Raw genomic sequence first — 23980 nt, forward strand, 5'->3', positions numbered from 1 at the left:
CGTGTCGCCGGGGGGTCCGAGCCGCGGCGGGCGGGATGAGGGAGCGGGGCCGGCCCGGACGCGCGGGTGGAGCGCCTTGAACACCGCAGTGCTTTTATTATAAACGCGTGTGGAACGCATCCTGCCTGCCTCTCCTCCACATCCTGCCCTGCTGCCCAGAGCAGCTGCCCTGGATCCCTAGCAGCGCCTAAGGCCAGGCGGGGCACTGGGGCTGGGAGCACCTGGGGCAGGGGAAGGTGTCCCTGCCATGGCAGGGTGGGACCGGAGCATTTTTAAGGTTCCTTCCCACCCGAACCATTCTGGGATTTTATCGTTCCCTGTGGAAGGCTCAAGAACAGCACGGGTGGATGGGATATTGGGAAGAAATCCTTCCTGTGAGGGTGGGCAGCCCTGGCACAGGGTGCCCAGAGCAGCTGGGGCTGCCCCTGGATCCCTGGCAGTGCCCCAGGCCAGGCTGGGCACTGGGGCTGGGAGCACCTGGGACAGGGGAAGGTGTCCCTGCCATGGCAAGGGTGGGATGGGATGGGCTTTAAAGGTCCCTTCCAACCTAAACCATTCTGTCATTCTATGATCTTACACAGCAGTTTTCACTACCAAGTGCTCCGCCTCCTCCCCCTGTTTTATTTAAGCTTTTGGATGGGAAAAAGAAAATACCAAAAAAAAGGGAGAGTGTGGCAGTTTACAGAAGTGGTGCAGAGCCCCTGGCAGCTGTCCTGGGTGTGGGTCGTCCCTAAGAATGTCCCACAACAAGAGGTCCAGTCTCTGTGTCTCCCTGTCCAGGACAGCTGCTGTGTGCCTGTAGGTATCTATATATAATAAATAAGGAGGTTGCCGAGCTCATTAACTATTTTTTTTCTTGGATGGAGCTGGTAGAAATAATATCTCCCATTATAAAAAAACCCCAGAGTTCTTGATAAAAAATAGCACAGCTGTAATTACACTGAACTTTGTAAAATGAAAGTTATTACTTCCGCTGAATGTACTCATGGGACCATTGCTTGGTGTCCTAAACTTCTCTGAGTTCTTACCTCTGTTAAGCAGTCAGTAAATATTTGTAAGCCTGATTCTACAGGAAAAGGTGTAAATGGGTGTGTGGAGAGCTTGGGCTCCAAAGCAGCCAGATTTACTCCCTCCTTGACTTCCTCTGGTGAGCAGGTAGTACAGGTGTGCTGAGAGCAGCTCCTTTCACCTGCTAGGAAGCAAGGGCTCTCCTCCTCTCCAAAGAATTTATATTTTCTTCTATTCCCTGCTCCTTTCCTTCTTTTCTTTTCCTCGCTTATTCTTGGTTACAGTTCTTCAGGAATTTTCAGTGATGAGCAGTGACTGATTAGCCAGTAAAGACTTGGTCTGATAGTTCAGGATCTTTCTGTGTTAATATGTAAAGCAAAGTCCAGTATTGCCCCTTCAATGGCAATAACCAGAATATTATTCATTTTAACATTAGGCATTCGGCGCTTACTTAGTCTGAAGTTGGATGGAAGTTTTGAGTAGGCACAAGTGTGCGTAAAAAATGATTCACACCCCTTGTATCTAACTGGTAGCATTATTTTGGTTGTGTATATATATGGATTTACACTTTGTTTTGCTTAATTATGTGTGTGCACAGGAGCACAGTAATAATAACAACGTTGTGAGCTAGACTTTGCTGCATAATGTAGTATTTTCTCTAGAGAACCATCTCTGCCTGCTGGCTGTCCCTGACAGGAATTTCGGAAGCTGGCAGGCTGTGGTCAGTGCAGAGGCCATTCATGCAGAGCAGTTTTCCAAAGGACAGCTCCTGCAGGTTCCTTGCTGCTGCCTGCTTTGTCTCCACACAAGTCTCTGCAAGCTTTAGCAAACATTTGAAAGAAATGTGGGTTTTCTGCTGTCAGTCTGCAGTTGTGACTTTCACCTTCCACTCGCAGCTGATGGTTTTAAGACAGGGCTTGGCATTTGCAAGTAGCTCAGTTAGGCAACATCTTCCTTGTGCTGGTGCTTGTTTGTGTGCTGGCAAATGGGACCCAGGAGTTATTTTGCCTTTTTATGGGCTGGGTACCCTCAGTCTCAGCCAGAGCTCTGCCAGCCTGGCTGTACAGATTAACCAAGCCACTGCATGTTCTTGGCCTGGTGGCTGTAGTTGGCAGCTGGGTCTTTGCAGGGATTAGCTGTGCCATGATGGATGTGCTCCTGGGAGCACCAGGGTGCTGATCCCTGTCCCTGCCACCCTCCTGGGACCTGCTGGGCAAGGGACACCACGGCCAAGGTGGGAAATGGGAACAGGCTGGGCTCTGCTCCAGGGAACAGGGGCAGGAGCAGAGGGAACAGCCTCAGGCTGGCCCAGGGCAGCTCAGGGTGGGCACAGCTGGAATTTCCCCATGGAAAGGGGGCTCAGGGATTGGAACTGCCCAGGGAGGTTTGCAGTGCCCATCCCTGGAGGTGTCCCAGGAATTCTGGAGGTGGCACTCGGGGCTCTGGGCATGGGCACAGCTGGGACTCCATGGGCTGGGAAGGCTTTTCCCAACCTCAGTAATCCTGGGGATCCTGTGAAATAAAAATTAAAGGGTGCAGAAAGAAAGCTGAAGCAAGTGGGACAGAAGTAGATCACCCTTTAAGGAAGGAAGGATTCCTGCACTTCCACTGCTCCATGGGTGCTTGTGGATCACTGGAGCCACTTGGGGTAAACACTGCAGGGCACAGAGACCACAGAGCTGTTTGCAGCAGCAGCTGTTGGGCTCTAGAGCTCCACTAATTAGCTCTAATGTAGATGCAGCCCATTTCTTCCAAAAAGCTTCACTTTAGGAAATAGCTTTTGTTACGTAAGTAACAGACAGTTTGTAATCAGAGCTCTTCCACAACATCACAGTATTGATTTTGGAAACATTCCATATCCCTAAAAGGCTCTCTCTGGGCCAGGTTCCCGAGCCAGCGTGTAGCTCTGTCTCCAGGGGTTTCCAGGTGAACTCACCCCGAATCACAGCCAGATCCTGTGGATGGAGTCCAAAGTCTTGGACTGGGTTGTTTTTATTTGCTTTGCAAAGCTTCTCAAACGAAGCGTTGGTTCTGATTTCAGAGCGATTCTGAACGCAGGCCCCTCCTCCAGGATTTGATTTGCATGTGCTATCAGGTCTCAATCTGTATCCCAGGATATAAAACTAGGCTACTTCCTTGCCACACCTAAGTATTCACCTAGTTAGTAGCTATTTTTTGAGCAGGTTCCTGATTGTGTGTGCAGGTATATGTCCAGTCTTGTAAAAAGCAAACACCTTCTTTTCTAACCCTTGCTGCTTCGCTCTTTGGCTAGGGAGCGGAAGGAAGAGCATGGATAAAGTGCCAGCCTTGGGATCAAGTTGAACTGGCAGACTGTCTATTCCAATATCCACATTAAAAATGAGGGGAATGAAGAATATATAAAAAAAAAGGGAAACAGCTATAAATTAACTGTATCTGACAAGTGCATTTCTTTCTAGTGGCAGTTATTGGCTCACAGTCATTGTGCTGTGTGCGTGGTTGATGGCTGATATTAACCCCCACCAACAGTGAAAGCAAGAATGACTGCGTGAGAAGTTTAAGTTAAAACAACATTGGCACAAGAACACAAAAGTATGGAAATCATCCTGCACACATTAGTCAGTGATCAGGCTGGAGACCAGGCTTCCCGCTCCTTCCCATGGGACAGGAGGGAATTGAAATACTTTCATCTAGAACTTGATAAATATATTGTGGTGTGTGTATGCTGGGAAAGCTCAAAATACCTGTTGACATTGGAATTTCTTTGTATTCCTGTTAGTTTTTAGATACAATTTTTGGGATTACAGCCGTCCCTGTCTGCAGTGTTGCCTCATTCCCAGAGACCTGCTACTGTCTGTGGCAAGACTATTGCTATTGAAATTCCAAGAGGGATTTACACAGAGGACTTTTCCGCTCATCATCTGTAAGTGGGAGGGTTATGAAGCAGCAGAAAAAGAAGTGGTTAGGCTAAAATCGGAACACCAGATGACAGAAAGAGGAGCTAAAAAAGTTTGTTCCTTGTGGGACAGAGTTCACAGCAGTGGTTCCGTCATCTAAAGCAGGGTGGGAATATCTTGGTGTCTGACTACAGAAGGCAGATGAAGCAGTTGGAAGCAGTAGGACCAAGAGGAGGAATGAGGATAGGATACCTATTTTCTGCTTTGTTTCTCCTTTATTTTTGTGCCTGACAAGTGCTACAGCCACTTTTGGGCATGGGAGCCGAGCTGGTTGCCTGTGCTGGAGCGTGGGAAGGACTTTCCCCATATGGTGAAGTGCTGCTTGGCTTCCACTTACGGCACAGGGTGGCCGGGGGGGTTGGGGGTTTAAATCCTGCATGCAGGATCTTACATGGCTGTGGGCTGACCCTGTGAGCTGGATGGGTATCGCAGGCTGTGTTCCTGTGCTTGGCTGGAGAAGTGGTCTCGGATAATGACTTCAATTGCAATGTCTACCTTGTTTTTGAGAGCCCAGAGTGACCGGGGAGGCTCCAGGGCAGGCTCTGGAGGGTGGCTGTGGCCGTGCTGTGTCAGCCCTGGTGGGACCCTCTGGAACCCTTCCTTGGGGTGTTTGGGCTGTGCCTCACCAGACATCTGCCTTGCTTGGCTTGGGTTAAGCTTTAATCAGTTCCTTTCCAGCTACTTCAGTTGCTCTGACATCCCGTGTAACATTAACCACTCCCAGCTTCTCAAAGGCACACGAGAGACAGCTTGCTAGATGACCTGGTTAAGAGGGTGCTAATTGGGCTCTTTTCTGGTTACATCCCCTTTTCTGGTTAGTTGGCCGCTTCCTGCATTGGCACACCCTGAAACTGCGTGTAACAGACCAGTAGGGCTTTAAAGGCTGAAAGTACCCGCAGTCAGAATTGAACTTGCTGGCCTTGCTGCTAGGCCACCGTGGCCACCTTGAGTAGTCCTGAGAGGGATGAGAGCTGGGCTGCAGGCAGCCGAGGGTAGGACTGCAGCTCTTTGGAGAGGCAGGAGCAGAGCAGGACTCAGCTCAGCCGGAGGGACGTCAGTCTGCGCCTCTCATTGTCCCAAACTCACCTGAGGAGCTTTGGGAAGGAAGGAATTAGACAATGCTCCTGCGCCAATGGCAGGTTATGCAAACCGTAGTGGAGATGATTATAAGTTTTCTATTTTTAAGCCCTGCATGGAGTGACTCACTTTATTAGACGTGTTCTTTTGCAATGGAATGCGAAGCGCCCGGATTCCATGGTAATGGCCTCGTAAGGCACACGGCTATCCAACAGAACAGATTGGGTTTCTCCTCCCAGTTTCCCGGGCTGTGTGTCTCGGAGCCTGTCTGATGGCAGCGCGGGGCGGCTCTCGCTGCTGCAGCACAGCTCTGCGGCCTCCATCCATCTGTCCCCCTGCTTCTGCTGCAGTACCCATCCTGCTTCATCCTCCTGGCCCTGGGGCTGAGCTCCCTGCCACTCCCCTTCCCTCACTCCTTTCATTCTTTGCCCCAGCTTTGGCCATGGGTGCTCAGACCCAGCCCTGAACCCAAGCAGAGAAGCGCTGGCGGTTGTGGTGCTCCCATTTCAGCCCCCGGCTGCCTCGGGTGGGAGTGGGTTGCACAAGTCCCAGGAACATCCAGACAATAGTCTGGCAGCTGGCTGGGCCGGGCATTACGGGAAGTGAGGAAGGCAAGCCGCTCCCAGGAGCTGTGCCAGCCTGGTGAGGGCTGCGGGTGGCAGAGGTTTGTCACGTGGGACGCGCTGTGCAGAGGCATCTGCTGAGGATGGCTGTTGAGATCCCTTCTTTAAAACCCAGGCTGTAAGTGGTGCCTTGTGGGGTTTTGGGGTTGGAGCAGTGTCAGGAGTGCATTGACTGCCAAAGTGGAGCCCTTGCCTTTGACACAGCAGGTCCAGGGTCGGATACCTGGGGAGGGTCCCCTGGGCACCTCACCGAGGCGGGGAGCTGCTCACCAGCCTGGGTCTGGAGTGGGACACTTCTCTGCAAGTGGCTGTTCCATGCTGCTGTAGTCCAAGTGAGTGTGACTGATGGGTAAGGAATGCACCAAGGACTTCCTACTGTGACTAGGGTTTGTATTAACTTTTGGAAATTGAAAGCAGGAACTTGTGCTGATAAATCTTTTGTGTAGTTTCCATTTTCTGTAGACTGCTCTCCCTGCCCCTTTGTGTCCTTTCAAGTTTAAAGTCTATTTCTTCTTATCATGAATCCTTTAATAGCAGTTTGAGCTCATGTCCCTCTGAATCTTCACCAGTGCTCAGCTGTTCCTGGGAACTGTTCCCTGGGGATATTGAACTCCTTGGACAGATCACTCTATGCAGTAGCTACTCCTTGTGACGTGCTCCTGGCTCTTCCCACGCCAGCCAGGGGCTCCTGCTCCTGCCACAGCTTGTTCTAGAGCCTGTCAGGGACCTCAGCCCACCCTCCAGGTGAGGCCATGGGTCCAAAGGTGCCATTTATGGCTTCTATTGAAATCAAGGGTAAGGCTTAACATGAAGATTTACTGTGTCAGATGGCACTGACAGCACTGAAACACTCTGAGCCGCTTTTAAAGGTGATTCAGAATATTTACGTGATGGAAAGATGACATTTCTGACTGTAGTGCTTTTCATGCTGGTTGCTATTATAATTTTCATTAAAGTAAAATCCCATTTCTGTCACAAGCTATTGATCTCAGCTTGAAGAGAGTCAGGTTTCAGTACCTGCTCCCAGAAGAGGAGGGATTTATGAGCGTGGGCTCTTCCCTGGTACAGCCTCTGTAGGAACCACATGGGCTGCATTCCTTCCCCTTTCATCTGCGCTGGGGTGGATCCTGCCCAGAGCTGGCAGCAGCCTTCCTCAGCCGTCTGGGACAGAGCTGGGGGAAGCCCACCAGCGTCTGTTCAGAGCCTCTCCTTTCCCTGTGGCTTGGGGCCACCAGGCAGTGTTCAGGTCATCCTCTCCAGAGGAGGCCTTGTGAGCCATTTGCTGCCTGCAGAGCCGTTCCTTTGGGAAGAACCAGAGCTGTGCTGTGCCCTGGCAGAGCCCGGGGCAGCCTGGTGCCAGCGGTGCCCGGGCTCTGCCCACCTGCAGTGCCCTGAGCTCACCCAGCCTCATCCAAACACATCCTCAGCAATGCGGGCTCGCGTTTCCTGGGATGCAATTGAGCTGTTCCAGGTGTACAAGCACCGTCTGGCTGGAATGCCTGTCTGGCTTTGTGCTAGAGTGGCTTATGCTAAGGCCTATTTTCCTTTCTCTCCTGGATAAGCTTCTCTTAGGGATGGTGAGCAAGATTGATGTGGCAATTTGAGCAGCTGGTCTGCTGGGAGAGTTCCTTTCTCAGGAGAATTGCCTGTAATCGGCTCCCAGCTCTGAGGAGAGCTAATGCAACATGCCCAGGGGCCAGGCAAGGAGTGGGGAGCCCTGAGGCCAGAAATCCTCTGCACAGGGCCATCGAGTCCTTTCTGGGTGCTAGAGATGAAAGTGGGAAAGCTGCGCCCCGTGGCATGTCTAATGTCACTTCAGCTGGAACAGCTGTACCTGGCTGGGCTCAGGTGACAATCACTGAGCTTCTTAGTCAGTGGTTAGTGTACCTTGTGCAAATTCCATGGAAAGGAATGCTGGAACTGGCAGGTGTGTCCCTGGTGTCCCAAATGAAGTCTCAGGAGAGGTCCAAGGCAGGGGACGAGAAGCAGGGCTGAGTGGTGTCTGCGCTTGCAGGAACCCTGGTTCTGAGCAGGGATTGTGCTTCAGCCATCACCCTTCCTCCTGAGCTCATACAGCACGGAAAGGGCGCGCTTCCCTTTGTCTTCCTGCCAGCCAGCATCTCTGCAGATGTGTGCCACGGCTCCTTGGAAGATGCTGATTTGTTCCTTTTCAGCTCCCTGGATTTTGTGTTCTGGCACAGGCGCTTGGAGGGCTCCAGGCTCTCAGAGACTCCTTTGCTGCTGCATGAGGGGTGTGGAACCACTGCAGTACTGCCACCAGCCTTCCTTGGGCAGCAGAGCTGTCACTCCTGCCTCCTGGCAGCCTCGGGCACAGGTGTGTGTCCCGCAGTGCTGGCTGGGGTGTGCAGTGCTCCTGTCACCGTCTGTGTGCCATGGCAGCGGATGGGTGGGAGCGACGCCTGCCTGAGCTCCTTCAGTGTGGGGATGGCCACGGGACTGTTCCAGCTGCTCTTCAACTCCTGTGCTCTCCTCCTGTGCCCTCCTGGACGTTCCAGCTGCTCCTCAACTCCTGTGCTCTCCTGGATATTCCCGCTGCTCTTCCAATTCCTATGCTCTCCTGGATTCCACCTTGTGATCCAACTTTGTGACTGTGCATAGTCTTCCTCTCTGTTTTCACAGAGGTGCTGTAGTGTTTGAGGCCAGATGTCCACAGTAACTTCCCTCCCAGGAGCTTTCTTTGCTGGGGTTTGTCTGTCACTTTTCTCTTTCACTCCCTGTCATGGCACAAAGGAAAGATGAAGCTGATCTTTTTTTTGCAGCCATGGTAAGAAGTAAATGGAAATATGATGCAGGAAAGGCAGTCATGGTGGAAGTCTCCAAGAGCATAAATGCTCCTCTTTGGAAAAACCTGTGGGAAGCCGCAAGTCTTGGCCTTCTGTACACGATCCCTTACACAGTTTGTACACACAGCAGCTCTGCATCGAATGCCTGCCCCAGAAATGGTGTGGGGGATTTCCCCCACGCTCAGTGTGCTGCTGCAGGCAAATGCTCAGGGAATTAGGTCAAGCTTTGCCTTGGGAGGGACTTCAGAACTCCTCTTGTTCCGTGGGCAGGGACACCTTCCCCTGTCCCAGGTGCTCCAAGCCCCAATGTCCAGCCTGGACTGGGACACTCCAGGGATCCAGGGGCAGCCACAGCTGCTCTGGGTACCTGTGCCAGGGCTGCCCACCCTCCCAGCCAGGAATTCCTTCCTTTGAGGCATTCCAGCCTGGGAACATGTTTCCATGCCCAGCCTGGCATGGGGAGCTGGCTCCCTGCTGCTGGCCCGGGGCTGCTCCCCGCGCCTGGTGAGAGCGCTGGTGCTGCAGGGCTGGCACAGGGCTGCACACACAGTCTGGCCCTGCTTTGAGCCCTGTTGGTGCTAAATCACTGTCTGGGCACTGCTGGGGAGTGCGGCCAGTCCAGGGGGGCACGGGGGGCACGGGGTGCTGATGGGATTCCCAGGTGGGAGGTATGCTGTCCCTGACACGCTCCAGCCCCACATGCTGGGGAGGACAGTGCAGGCTGGGCCTGCTTAGCATTCCGGTCAGCCCCGTGCGCGTTTGTCATTCAGGACCCGAACACTGGGTCTATTAAGAATTTGCCTGACCCACATAGGGCTGGTTTCAAGCCCTCTGAGCTGGGTGCAAAGTGCCACTCAGCGCTGTCCCTGTGCGTGCTGCTGCTTCTCGCTGCGGGCCCTGCTCCTGCTGCAGCCCGGGTAGGACGGGCTGGCTCTGGGCAGCTCTGCCTGCACAGCAGCAGGGACTGAGCAGGGCTGGGATGGGATGGGATGGGCAGGCAGCTGCAGGAGGTGGTGAGGAGCTCATCACGTCCGCTTTGCTGTTGGGGTGAGGGCTGGTGGCACTGTCACTGCAGACAGGCTGGTCCTGGTCTGCCTTTCCGTGGGATTGGCAGTGCCTGTCACACTCAGGGTCGCTGTGGGTGTGTCTGTCTACTCTGATCTAAATACTCTTTCATCCTTCAGCTTCCTCAGCAGACACCAGAGCACTCTGGCTTGCCTCTGTCTGGACTTTGTTTAGAAGTTACTAATATTGCAGTGAAAATCTCTAATTAAGATATTGCTACCCTAAATTTCAACTTGTCACAACATTGTTATTAGTTTCTTCAAATGGTTTATTCTGCGTGTACCAGATCCTGACATGGTAAAACTGCCAATTAATTTTTATCTTCTTTTCTTCCAGTAAAAAATGGCATTTCAGAAGGCAGTGAAAGGAACTGCTCTCATTGGAGGAGGTGCCATAGCAACAGTTTTTGGCCTCTCTCAATTTTCTCAGCATAGAAACAAACACGTAAGTATTAATTACAATTTTTGATAAAATAGGAAACTTAAAATCTGTCACAGCATATGTCAGGCTTGTACAATTAGTTTTAAAAAATGACCTTTGGCTGCCACTGGGGGCTTTACTTAGTTGCAGCAGGGGTGGAAAAGACCTGACTGAAGGAAAAGTACTGTCTGCACAGTGTTTTCAAGCTGAGAAGGTGGAATTGAAACCACCAGCACTACCTGTGAACATCCCAGGCTCAGCGCAGCGCTGGTGCCAGCTCTCGCTGGGTTCCTAGGGCTGGGGACAGGATGTGTGCCAGGGCAGGGATAGGGCAGGCTCCTGCTGCCTCTGGTGGGCACAGCCCAGCCCTGGGGTCCCTGCAGGGCTGTGCCCCAGCTGAGGGGCATGGCCAGGGTCAGCTCCCCCAGCAGGACAGGCTGGTGCTGGAGCCACCAGCTAAAGCTAAAGCAGCACATCCCATGTCAGTCTGTGCACTGCATCCTGCTGCTGGAGAACACAGATTTCCCTGGATATCTGCTCCTCCCAGCAGGGCTGGAGTGCCTGTGCTCTTGAGCTCCTTTCTTCACCATTGCCCCATGGACTTGCTAGGGCTGGCAGGTTCCTCTGAGACTCCCAGTCCAACCATTCCCCCAACACTGCCAAGGCCACCATGACCCCACATCCACAATGGTCTTTAAATCCCTTTTCTGGCTGTTTCTATGGGGAGGAGGAGGAGCAGCTGGGAATGAGATGAGTCATGTTTGGGGAGCCAGGCTGGGAAGTGGATAAGGCAGGATTCTTATGGCTTCAGATACTGTTGCAGAAAATAAACCCCAGCATTTCAAGTGAGCTCCCCATCGTGCTGCCTGCCTTGCTCCAAGCTGGAAATGTTCTCTGCAGAGTCTCTATCCCAGGGTTTTACAGCCTGGCTTCATTACTGTTAGAAATTGCAGCTGCAGCTTTTAGGACTGCTAAATAAGAGGAGCTGGAAGGGAAAAGTCACCTGGAGAGCTCACTTGTTGCATGTTGTCTGCAGTACTCCAGAATTCAGGGAATTCTTCCTTCTCTGGGGATGGATGGCTACTGAGAGACAGATTAAACCCCAGGGTTTTACAGAGCATGATCATGGAGTCAAAATCACAGAGCCACTCGTGCTTTTATCCCAGCTAATTTTTCTGTACACACACATCTGCTGGCATTTTGGGTCACATCTATGCAACTGGAATTGGGTCACCGAATCCCAGAACAGTAGGGATTGGAAGGAACCTTAAAGCCCATCCCTGGAGGTGCCCCAGGCCAGGCTGGACAGGGCTTGGAGCACCCTGGACAGTGGGAGATGTCCCTGCCATGGCACTGGATGAGCTTTAAGGTCCCTTCCCACCCAAGCCATTCTGGAGTTCTGTGATTTGGCCTCGAACACTCAGACACCTGCACGGCCCAGGTGGCACAGTGAGCCTTTGCTGGCTGCTTCACCAGCACTTCCAGCACTGGTGGGGACACAGAGCTGGACACAGACCCTCCTGCTTCCTGACTGCATTGCTGCATTCTGGTTTTGGGCCTTTATTTAATGCATCAGCCTCAGCAGGCTGGTGCCAGGTGTGAGATGGGGTGTTCTTGGACATGCCAGGTTCAACTGGAGACCACTGGTGGCTTTTCCTTCCCCTCTCCCCTCGTGATCACTGAGGGGAAAGGCAGTGCTTTGGTTTGGAGTTGCAGGATTCTGCTGTCCTTTCCCAACCCTGCTCTTCCTGGTGTGTGAGTGTGTTGTTGGTCAGTAGGAATTGCTCAGCAAGGTGAATCCAATAGTGTGATAATATGATAGTGCATCAGGGCCTGCTTTGGGGAGTTCTAATTACTGTATTTTTTTGTGTAAATGAATAAGGATGATGAATTTGACTCTGCAAACCTACCTGGAGATTTACAGTAGCAAATTAACGAGAGCACTGGATTATGGATTACTAGATCACTTTATAACTTGATGATTAAATTCAAACTGCCAAACTAAATTCCTCTCACTAAGAGCGTAATCAAAACCATTCAGGGAACTCTTGCCTGAGAAATTGTAGATATAAACAGCAATTGCTTATTTCAGTAAACACACTTGTTCACTGCCAAACTAATCACGTTACTGCAGATGGAATCCCTGTGTGCAGCTTTTCTTCACTTCCCCATTTAATTGACAGCAAGATGCATCATATCTATATCAATTCCTGGTACTAATCACTCTGCTTATATTCCAGGGCTAATCTCCACACTCTGGCTATACCAGGGGCTGGATGCTGGGGACTCTGCTCTGGGCTCTGCTAGGAGCCATTTGTTGTAAATAATGGGTTTAAAAGCAAACCTAGACATGGAGTCAAACCCACCTGATGCCAGTATTTCTGGAACTCCAAATCTCTCTTTTCTGCTGTTCTGTTATTTTCCTGAAGTTGAGTAGCATGCTTGGAAATTTCTCAGGAAATGTAGTGCACAGTAAATTTGGAGGTGGGGATTTTCCTTCTCCAGAGCTCGTGGAAGTTGATCACGTGTCACTGAGCTTGATCAGCCAAAACCCATGCAAGATAGGGTGTTTTTAGTGTTCCCAATTTCCTGCTTGTCACTGCTGTCTGGCAGTGCCAGGGTGGCCTTTAAGGTCCCTTCCAAGCCAAGTCCTTCTGGGATTCTGTTATATGCTTTTATTGTACTTGGGGGATATAAAAGTTTTATGGCAGTGCTGGAGCCGACAGGGCCGCTGAGAGAGCAAGGCAAGAGGCAGGAGGACGTGGGGATGGGCAGAATTCCGTGCCCAGGAGAATAACGTGGCAGCTGAGTTTCTTTGAAGCTCTCAAACTTTGTCCCTGCTGCAGTGATCTGTGCCAGCAGGCACATGTCAGTGTGTCAGCACCAAGCCCATCAGGATCCAGCTGTCCTCCCAGCCCCGGAGTGCCTCAGGAGCTGCAGGCGGTGTTTGAGGGCTCTGTGTGAGGGCTGCTGTGCCTGTGAGCAGAGTTTGCTGCCTTTGCAGCTGGGCACAGCTGGGCACTGCAGCTCCCCCACATGGGCTGGGGGACAGAGCTGATCCCACAGGGATCACCGCACTTGGGAAAAAACAGGATTTCTTATAAATCTTATTTTTTATTTCTTATCCCCAGTCGCTCTCCAGCTCTCCTGAGACCCTTTGGGCCCTGGAGGGGCTCTGAGCTCTGCCTGGAGCCTTCCCTTCTGCAGGGGAGCATTCATTCCCAGCTCTGCCAGCCTGGCCCCAGAGCAGAGGGGCTGCAGCCCTGCAGCAGCTCCAGCACCTCAGTAGATGCTCAGCATGGAGTGGAGGAGTCTGTGTCCAGCCCCCCTGTCCCCAGGGACTGCATTGTACCACAGGGGCAGTGACGGTGGCTGCTGCTGTCCTGAGGGATTTTCATCAGCTGCTTGCATTACAGTCAATATCATCCCTGACTGCAGGATGAACCTGCCCATTAATTATCCTTGGAGTATGCACTTCCTTGAGTCATGGCTACTAGTTTTTAGATTTTATTTTCAGCTCTATAGCAGAGAGAGGGACACAGAACTAATGCATTTAAATCATGATACTGCCGAGGAATGAGCAAATAATTCTGAACAAAAATATTTAGGCTGCATGCACCATATAATCTGAACTGAGGCTTTTTGTGCTTGGCTGGAAAGGAGTTTCTGTGGTTTGTCACTTGAATTTTTATTAGTCTGCTCTTTCCTGTCTGGGAGATCTGGGCAGAAGCTATTCTGCATAGTTAAGTCTGCCATTTGGCCTGGAGACTGCACCTAAATTAGGTCTTAAATTAGGGTTAAACAGGTTTTTCTGGTGTTCAAAGTGTTTATAATTTTCAGGAAAGTCTGGAAACGTTTAGAAGTCAGTTTAAGTTGATGTTAAGAGCAGAGAGCCTTCAGAGACTGCTCAAACCCTTCCCGCTTGAGCCACGGTCCCTGGTAGGTGACTGAGCATCAGCCCTTCTCTCCCCAGTCACTGCACAGACAGCAGCATTGGCTCTGGGAATATCAGCCCAAAGAGATCCCCAGGGCCATTCCAGGAAAATGGGAACTTGTCTGGAAGCTGCCACGTTGTTGAGCTTTGTCACTTTAAAGCTGTATTTTAACATGCTGTAGGACATCAACTGCATTGCTTAGAAGTTTCTCAAAAAGGAGGTGAAATCAGAGTTTCTTTGGTGTTTCAGGGCACTACGTTTGACAGTCATACCACCCCTGAACCTCATTAAACTTGAGCTTGGATTAATTCCACTGCAGGACATGTAAAATGTACCCTCAGCTCTGCGTCCTTTGCTGTGGTGAATTTTTTGGTGGAGAGCCCAGAGCCCAGCCATGTGTCTGTTTATTAAAATGCTTCCTTTGTAGTGTTTATTAAAATAATAACAGCATCCTGTAACATTTGAGAGTTCCCAGAAGTAATGAATACAGGTAGTAACACTTGAGTGCAGTGTTACATTGAGGTGGGCAAGGTGAAGTAGAGGTGTGGTAGCATTTTATGCTTTTGGTACTGTTTGCTCCTCAGTGTTTAATACAATATGACTGTTACAAGTGGGGGCAGTGGCTGGGAAGAAGTGAGTTTACCTTTGTGGCTGTAGAAGGGGCTGTGTTTGGGGGTGTCTGTCCCCGCAGGTGTGTGTGCAGAACACAGCCGGGGCCTCATGGGCCGTGTTCCACCTTTGCAGGGTGCCTTGGTGCAGGTGCAGGCTGCAGAAGCTGTTCCGGCGAGGAAGGAGCATCTCCCCACGAGGGAGCAGCAGCTCGTGGCGCTGCAGTGCCGCGGGGAGTTCGACGTGCTCGTCATCGGCGGGGGAGCCACGGGCTGTGGCTGTGCCCTGGACGCAGCCACCCGAGGTGAGGGCTGGCCTTCCCCTGCGGGCTCCCTGGGGGCACCTGGGCTGCAGCAGGCTTCTCTGGGGGCTTGTCTAAAGTACCCCGAGGTAGAGGCTTGGCTATCCTGGCTGGGAAACCTCTGTCTCAGAAGGCAGAAGGACCTGGGGAAGGTCCTGTGGCCATGGTATTTTCTGAAAAAGCCTTCCTTTAGGATTTTTTCTCCTCAGAAGCCAAGAAGCTTCAGGAACAAAATGTAAACAATGATTATCTGCTGCTGTGGAATGCAACAGGTGGATATGGATTGGTCTCGTGTGGTTGTTTCTAATTAATGGCCAATCACAGCCCAGCTGGCTCACACTCTGTCCAAGACACAAGCCTTTGTTATCATTCCTTCCTTTTCTATTCTTAGCCAGCCTTGTGATGAAATCCTTTCTTCTATTCTTTTAGTATAGTTTAATATAATATATATCATAAAATAATCAATCAGCCTTCTGAAACATGGAGTCAGATCCTCGTCTCCTCCCTCATCCTGGGACCCCTGTGAACACCATCACAAGGTCATGCAGCACAGTCTCCCCACCTTTGGAAAACTGGCCACAGCACAGAGCCCTGAAGCTCTCAGGCTCTTTAACCTGGACATGCACCTCAGGAACAGAGGCAAAACCCCAGGAGAGCCTTTCAGTTTGAGCTGGGAAACGCTCATCCAGCAGGTGTGGTAGTATGAAATGGATAAAGCAGTAGGGACTGAGCACAGGAGAGAAGTCCAAACTCCAGCCTGGTTGTTATATTTAATAACACAGGACAAAGATCTTCTCACTTCTGCCTCTGCTGTGCTTTGGCAGAAAATGCAGTTGTAAAGCAGACAGAAATTATTACAGTTAATCTCTGTTTATCCTTTTCTTGGGTGTACTGGTTATATCAGTAGGTCTCTGAGGTGTGAAATATTCACGGGCATTTGGTTAATGAGTTGTGTCTCTTTGCTGTTCATTCATGGAACTTGCTCTTTTATCGTGTTTGCTTCGCTTAACAACAAATTTTGCTTTTCGTGTGTTTGATAAATCTTCACCAAATTATTTCTGATTGTGTCCATTAATCTTCAGTCACATTTGACAAAAATAAATTGCTCTGATCTTTCTAAGTTACCAGTAATAATTAGATTTTTTTAAGCACATAAAAGTTTTGGGAGACCCGTAGGTGTTAAAATCTCAGTGTTGGCGCTGCTGAGGCCCCTCAAGTGCTGTGTCCAGTTCTGGGTCCCTCAGGCAAAAGGACATTGAAGGGCTGGAGCATGGTTGGACTCAGTGATCCTGGAGGTCTTTTCCAGCCCCAGGGACTCAGTGGTTAAGGCTGACAAGGCTGTTTCCTGTGTATGTCAGAATTCCAAGCGTGCCCCACGGGTTTGGGCACCTCTGAGGCAAACTGCAAGTAAGCAGAGCTGCCAGTTGTCTCCCTCTCTGGAATGCCACTTAAATGGTTGCTGAAGAGGTGTAGAGCTCCCTGCTGCAAAGGGTTAAAAGTGTCCACAGAGCCCCTCTGTTCCTGCCATGCATCCAAGCTGTCGTTTCCCTGGGGAGCATGCCCCGTAATGTGCAGTAATGCCTTTCCATTGTGAAATACCCAGCTTTTAATGTGCTGCTGTTTAAGTTCTGCTTTGACTTTTCCCTCAGGAAGAAGGCTAAAATTTTTCATTACAATATAGACAGTGCACTACACTTTGAATACAAATTTATCCATGTACAGAGTAATTTTTCTTGTGATTGTCTCTACCCTAGAGAAGTGTCTTTAATGAATTACATACAAATTGTGTAATTTAAGAAGTTAATTTGGTTTTCTGGTAACACAGGACTAAAAACAGCCCTTCTAGAAAGAGATGATTTCTCATCGGGGACCAGCAGCAGGAGCACTAAATTGATCCATGGTGGAGTGAGGTACCTCCAGAAGGCCATCATGAAGTTGGATTTCGAGCAGGTAATTTTTTGTGCTGGTTGTTCAGCAAGAATTGCTGGTAGACACTTCACTGTCCCAGTTAGAGCTGAGTCTCCTTTTGAGCTTTCCAGTGCTGGATTCCAGTGTTGTGTTCCACAGGCACTGGGCATGGGAAGTGTCTTCTCTGGGGGAGCTTTGATGGGCAGTGTCACTGCCATGCCTTGCAGGCTGTGGGTTTTGGGAAAGGCAGGCAGAGACAGGGCTGATGCCAGAACAAAAAGAGCTTGAAATAAAATAAAATTAAAAGAGACAGGCAATGTCATGAACTGGGGGGAGTGAGTGGCTGTCCTGTTCTGGAATTGTCTGGAGAGAGAAAAGATGGTAAATGAGTGATTTAATTTGGAATGGGGAAGAATACTGTAAATGAGCGACTTACTTTGGAATAAGGGGAAAAAAGATGGTAAATGAGTGATTTATTTTGGCATGGGGAAAGAAAATATGGTAAATGAGTGAGAGTTTATAAATGCTTTTGTGCATTCTTGTGTGGGTGGAAGCCTGATATTCCTGTTTTGAGGAATCACATTGTCTTTCCATTGGAGCCTCTCAAAGTATGTTTTAGTGGTTGAAATGCTGCTGCAGGAGTGGTGACTTTTCAGGGGAAATATCCAAACCCTGCAGTTATCCACATAGAGAAACTCCCCTTTTCTGCCAAAGAACAGCTCCACATTGATGGACATTGATTGGTTTGGAGAACCCTTCTGCATTTGCAGCTTGGAGTTGGGATGGGGTTGAGCTGTGGGAATTGGCATGGAGCTGTGCTGTGGGATCAGTCGTCGCCCTCCTGAAGTGCCTCCTGCCCCTTGTTAGGGCAATGTGGCTTGTTGAGCTTTATGTTCAAATGAAAAATTATGAATTGTCCTGCCAGGACACCAAGATGAAACTACCAACCCTTTATTTTATCGGGGATCCTTTCCCTTAACCTTTGGATTTCTCAGCAGATCGCAGCGAGAAAGCCCAGTGACAATGGTGGGAGGTGTTGATACTTGGGTAAAGTCTGGTATTGAGTGTTTGCCCTGCTGCCAGGGCTGGCTGCTGTGGCACTGACCCTGGCTGGGTTTGGCTGGTGTTTGGCACTCCAGGGTGGTGAGGGAGGGCTGGAGGAGGGTGGCACTGACCCTGGCTGGTGTTTTGCAGTACAGGATGGTGAAGGAGGCTCTGGAGGAGCGTGCACACCTGCTGCAGAGCGCGCCCCACCTCTCAGGTGCGCTGCCCATCATGCTCCCCATCTACAAGTAAGCTCTGCTGTGCCTTCTCTCCTTTACCTTGGCTTCTCACAAGCAAACCCTGGCCTGGGAGGGGTTTCTAAAAGCTGTTCTGGGGGAAGTTGCTGGGCTGCAGAAGCACAAAGTTCTCCTGTGCCCAGCCAGCAATTGCTGCTTCGGGGGGCACATGCTGGGGTGCAGCCCTTCAGTGCCCTCCAGCACCCCAACAGGGACAGCTGCCAAGAGCTCTCATTCCCAGGATGTATTTGCTATTCACCCCTGTCCCCCCAGTGTTCCCAGCAAGGTGCTGTTCAGTCCCTGTGGGCACAGGGCAGTTGGGTGTGCACAGAACAGATTCCTTCTCCTCTGAGGAAGGCACTCAGTGCTTTGGGTTGGGTTTTCAGCCTGCAAGAGCAGTTACTCACTGGAACAGGCTGCTCAGAGCAGGGAGGTTTTGCTGAAGGAACTTAATTTTATTAAGATCATTCCCTTTTTTATTATTCCTGTCTTAGTGGGAGGGGCTTGTAAGAGCTGGAGCTTGAGTAGGTCAGTGGCTGCCTGCATTTATTGTGGTCCTGTTTGTGCAGGAGGCCTTAGACCCTGCCTTGGGGGAATCCTCTCAGCTTGCACACAGCTCCAGTATCTCACACAGAGGCACAACAGCCCCGTTTAGATCCTGATTTTAGAGCAAATAAATCCTTGAATGTGCTTGACTCGCTGCAGGGAGTAGCTCAGTTGAAAACAGTGGCAAACAACACCTAAGTCTGGAGTATTTACATTGTCTTGTTGCCACGAGCTTGCAATGCTGAACAAGGAGGAACTGCTGTAAGAACATTCTGTGTTCTGTATTGCAGTAGCAGAGTGTGCACGCACTTGTAAATGCTTCATTTGTCTCTTTTCTCACTTGCCGGTGCTGTTTCCCCCCAGGTGGTGGCAGCTGCCATACTACTGGATTGGGATCAAGCTGTATGACCTGGTGGCAGGCAGCCAGTGCCTGAAGAGCAGCTATGTGCTGACCAAGAGCCGGGCCCTGGAGCTGTTCCCCATGCTGCGCAGGGACAAGCTGGTGGGAGCCATTGTCTACTATGATGGTGCGTGGCCTCTCTGCCTGCTCTGGGCTCCTGGGCTTTGGGCTTCAAACACGAGTGGGGGCCTGGAGATTGTACCCTGGCTCTCTGCAGCCTGCCTTCTAATTGTTAGTTTGGGAGAGAAGTCATGTTTTCACAGCAGCAACTTACTGGATGTAAGAGAAAATGCAATGGCTTTTCTTGGCTAGTGGGTGTAGAGCAATGTCAAAGTGGTCTGGTGGAGATGTGGTTTCTGACCTTTTGGCAGCAGAAAGGTCTTCACACAAGGTGGATTATAAAGGGAGTTCTTTTCCCTTTGTAGAACTGCCTTTAGAACAACTCATCAAAAGGGTTCTGCGCTGGGAAGAGCTCCGGAACCACACTGGACCCCAGTGGGGTTTGTGAGGCTTCTGGCTAAAGCTCGTGTTGTTCATTGCAGGTGTCTCAGACAGAGCCCAGCAGCGTGGAAATCAATTAAAAATTCATATGTATGTGTGGGAATATGTATGTGCAGATTCTTGTTTGAGAGGAGGGTTGGATTTAAAGGATGGACTTGGTGTTTAGTTGATTTTACTACTGATAGAAGCAGCATTTTTTAATCTTATTTTTAAGGTCTGGAGGAAATGAGAGCAAAATTTGCAAATGTAGCAAAATTTGTTGTGGGATTATGTGGCGGGGTTTTACCCAGCACTAGGACCTGCCATACACAGCGCACAGAGAGGGAATTCAGGTTTATTTTTTCCATATCCTGAGCTATTCCTTAGCTTGTTTTAAGGGATCCCAGGAGCCTGCCAGAAGAACGAAGTGGTTCTCTTAACTGTAATTACACTTCTCATAAGAGCACTATAGCTTGAAATCTATTTATAATCTAGTGAAGTTTTTTCTGATTAAATAAATAATTTGGCTGTATCGTGGCTATTTACTACTCCAGCATCCCAAAGATACATCTTTCAGGATAGCCTTAAAATTGGTTTTCATGTTTCTTACATGAATAATTGTTTTAAACAGTGCTGTAAATCTGAAGATTCAACATCAAGATGCCAGGTGGGCTTTGATGGCAAACACAGGCAGGGCAGGGCTCCGAGTGACTGAGAGATGTCCCTGGAGCTTTAGTGCCATCCCAACAGAGGGAAACAAACCCACACTCAGTATTGGGAAGGAAGAGTAAAATAGAAAAAAAAGGGGGGGGGAAGTCTGTCTTGCTTTATTTTGCTTTCTCGATAAGATACAGCTTAGTTATCCTCGGTTTTAGGCAGCACGGAAAGAAATGCTGTTTTGAATTAAAAGCTCTCCAAGCTCCACCAAGCCTCAGTTTCCCTGAAGAGTAAGATGGGTTTGAAGGACTCAGGGGTGAAATTTGTGAGTGGATAATGCACATGTGAGTGTTCTGAGGCTGCACCTAGTGCAGAATGAGGACTGCTGTCCAGCGGGAGCGCTAATTCAGTTGTGAACAGGCCACGTTTCAGCTCACTCCTGTCTGTGTCACTCTGCTCTGGGGTGGCCCCCGGGGCAGGCGGGCTCCCGTGGGGCTGGGGCACATGAACTGCTTTGTCCTGATCAATTAACCTGTGTTCTGGCCACAGGAAATGGGCTTTAAGTCACAGCATTTCAGCAAGTTCCCTTTAGGTCTTGTAAATTATTGTGCTTGAATTTTAATGATGTGCTCTCACACCCTAAATCCAGAGGGATGGAGCACAAAGGGAGAGGGAATGGAACTGAAAGTAGAGGAGGGGGTGATGAAATTAAACTTGTTTTAGTGCTTTCAGAAGGATTAGTCATAAAATAGAGTATTAAATAATGGCAAAGCAGAATACAAGTCTTAAAATAGGTGACATCTTTCTCTTCTCTGTCCATCCCTTCTCTCTCCCCCAAAGAATAAATCGATAAATTGGCCTTAAGGATGGAATGTCTTAACCGTAAGTGCAGTTCAATGCAGTTTTCTCCTATTTCCTCACTTTCCTTTATTCCTTGTCCCTGTAATTGTTGCAAAGAGAGCTGTTAATGATGACAGCTGTGGATCCCCAGCACCGAGGGGAAGAGGTGCAGACACTGCGTGTGCAGGTTGATTTTGGTGTGCTGCAGCCCTGCCCAGGGCTCCCTGTGTTTGTGTGGTCCCTGTGGGGCCGCTGGCACCTCCAGCCATCCATGATTCATGGGCACGCTGCGTTCCCAACCGCGCCGGGGTCGTCTTCATTACATCCTCTAAATTGTTTATACAGGCACAAAGAAATGGTACATCATAAACGTTGGAAGTACCAGCAAGAGCAAATCACAGCCTTGTCCAGAGGCTATTCTTGCTCTGCCTGAGCATCAGGAAGCCAAAGCATATGTTGGATGTTAGCCGGGGTGTACACAACGTGTCCTATTTATTCAAGGTTTGCTTTGAAGCCACAACTTACAAGTTTGTTTCTTAGGGGGACATGTCAGACTGCATTTAGCATTTGTTGGTATTAGGATACTCCTGAATAGCAAAAAGGCAACATTTTGGGGGGAGAAGGCGGCTGCTATCTGAGCAGGGATCTGTCAGATCCACTTAAGGGCTGCGGGAGAACTGGAGGGGAGGCACAGGGAGAGGCTGGGCTGAGCTCAGGATCTCGGGCAGGATTGTTCCAAAGCACTTTAAATGGAAGAATTAATCTCCATTTAAATTATATAGAGTTCATTATGATAAGAACTAGGAAAACCATTAAAGCAGGCATCCAGCTGGCCAGAGTGTGTCAATGTAAAGTGTTCAGCAATTCCAAGTGGCATGGTTCTCTTTATGATACATTATTTTTCTGTCTCTGGGTGCTTGCAGGCTTCTTTAACATATTTTGCCTTGTAAGAGCCCTTAGGTAGGTAAGGAAAATCTGTGTTCTGGAATCAATCCTGAATTTAAGATTCTAGGGCTCTGCTGACCGTGCTTTCTGAATTTGCTGTTATTTCCTGAAAGAAGAAATTAACATATGCTGTGTCTGGGACTCTCTTGCTACACTGAGGTATTGGATTGTTTAATGTCTTGTTCTACAAATCTCCAGTATGTTTACTGGGATGTAAGTAGTTGTTTTTTTGCTTTTTGCATTCTCAGTAGTTTTGCATGCATTCTCTGCTGAAATATTTTAATGTGGGGGTTATTTAAAAGTAGAAAAAGCCTTGGCAGAGGATTTCACTTTCCCTGTTTACAGCAAACCCCCTGAGAAATCCTTCCCAGGCACACGAGCACATGCAGACACACACACAAAAATCAATGCAAAAGAGTAGGGCATTCATTAAGCTGTCAAAAATGGAATAAATGCTTTTTTTTATTTGGGCTCTTGTAGCTATTTTTGCCAGGATTTGAGTGTGTCCTGAATTATGAAATGTTATAGCTTTATAATTCATGTTTGACAAATGGATATTTGGAGATGTTGAGCTGTAATAGGGGTATTACAGACAACTCTGTGGCTGTTTTCCTTCCCTGGATATAAAAACTCTGACAGTTTGTCACTGAACAGACTTTCCATAGGTGAATTTAAACACGCGGCTGCTCATATTTCCTGGTGTTTCCAGCCTGAGGCTGGGTGGGAGAGAGAAGCCTTGCAGGCACGCTGACCATGGTGTAGCTGGGAATCACTCGGTGTGTGTCTGTGCCCTGTTGTGTGCCAGGACGTTCTGCATCGCAGGGCTGCCCGTGAAATCCTGCAGGGTGTGGGGCTGCAAGGGGCTGAGAACCCAGCACAGAGCTCTGGAGCATTCTGGTGCTGGCACGGAGAGGTAGGACCAGCTCCCAGGGGTGCAGGTGCAGAGAGCCCAGGATGGACCTCTGGAGCATTCTGGTGCTGGTGCTGGTGCTGGCACAGACAGGCAGCCCCAGCTCCCGGGGGTGCAGAGAGCCCAGCACAGAGCTCTGCACCGTGCTGATGCTGGTGCTGGCACAGACAGGCAGCCCCAGCTCCCAGGGATGCAGATGCAGAGAGCCCAGCACAGAGCTCTGCACCGTGCTGATGCTGGTGCTGGCACGGACAGGCAGCCCCAGCTCCCAGAGCTGCCCAGCTCCCTCGGGCACACGCCGTGCCTCGCCGCTCCGGTCCCGCCGCGCTTTCCCCGCCAGGGCCCTTTTATCATTTTCAGAAGGGATAAAATCAATGGCCTGCACCAGCTGCATGTTTAACCCAGTTTTGCCTCTGTCGGAGGTGCGGGCGCAGCCGCGTGGCTGCAGGAGGAGCCCTTTGCTCCCGACAGAAGGGCGCTGCCTGCCCGCTGCCCCAGGCGCCTTCCCAAAAGCACCGGATGATAACTGCGTCTCCTGCTGTACCTGTAACAATTTAATCGTGTGAGTCAGCCCAGTCAAGCATCCCCAGCTCATGGCTGGGAGACATGAAATTCATTGTCATTATTGTCCCTGTCATTTTGGATCATTATATCCTGCTGCAGAATTTTCCTCACTCCAGTGCTTTCTTACCTCCAGGAAGCAGGGATTATGGCTGAGGTTGGGGTGGGGGCAGGACTGTGAACTACATTTACCTCAGGGGAGCCACAGATTAAATTGGCTTTGCTTTCTGACTTGCCGGATTCATCTGTTTGTACGCTCTGGGTTTAAGGTTGGAAATGATGAATATTCCGGTGAATTCAGGGCCTCTCTCTTTTCTTTTTTTTAATGCTTGTATAAGCAAAGGATGGGGTTTGTGTCCCTTAAGAAGTGAACGGGGAATAATTCTTCAGATCGTGTTACCAAAAAGATTTAAGATTATTCCTGAGCAAGACGACGTTACTTGTTCATTGTGGCACAAACATCTGCGTGGTCCCTGGTGTGTCGTGGCTTTCAGGGCAAGGGATGGAGCTCTGCTGTGAGCAGGGGCTGTTTGTGGGAGCTGCAGTGGGTCACGGGGTGCCAGGTGCGCTGCTCCCTGTGGGACGTGTCCTTGGGAGGGGAAGTGGGCGATGGAATCCCTGCCCATTTCATTGCTCCCAGGGAACAAGGGACAGGAGCAGAGGAATTGGCCCCAA

General features: G+C 50.0%; 1 protein-coding gene across 1 annotated transcript in view; it reads left to right on the forward strand.

Moving 5' to 3' along the window:
- The first annotated feature begins 9849 nt into the window (after positions 1-9849).
- The window catches only part of GPD2 (glycerol-3-phosphate dehydrogenase 2), a 35575-nt gene continuing 21444 nt past the window's right edge, over positions 9850-23980 (forward strand). The window contains exons 1-5 of the mRNA XM_031063729.1: positions 9850-9957; positions 14613-14781; positions 16604-16728; positions 17881-17978; positions 18876-19039. Of these exons, the coding sequence (XP_030919589.1) occupies positions 9856-9957; positions 14613-14781; positions 16604-16728; positions 17881-17978; positions 18876-19039 (658 nt within the window). The 5' untranslated portion in view covers positions 9850-9855. The remainder of the gene's footprint in view (positions 9958-14612; positions 14782-16603; positions 16729-17880; positions 17979-18875; positions 19040-23980) is intronic.

Source organism: Geospiza fortis, unplaced genomic scaffold (genome assembly GCF_000277835.1).
Source record: "Geospiza fortis unplaced genomic scaffold, GeoFor_1.0 scaffold193, whole genome shotgun sequence".
NCBI classification, from domain to species: domain Eukaryota; kingdom Metazoa; phylum Chordata; class Aves; order Passeriformes; family Thraupidae; genus Geospiza; species Geospiza fortis.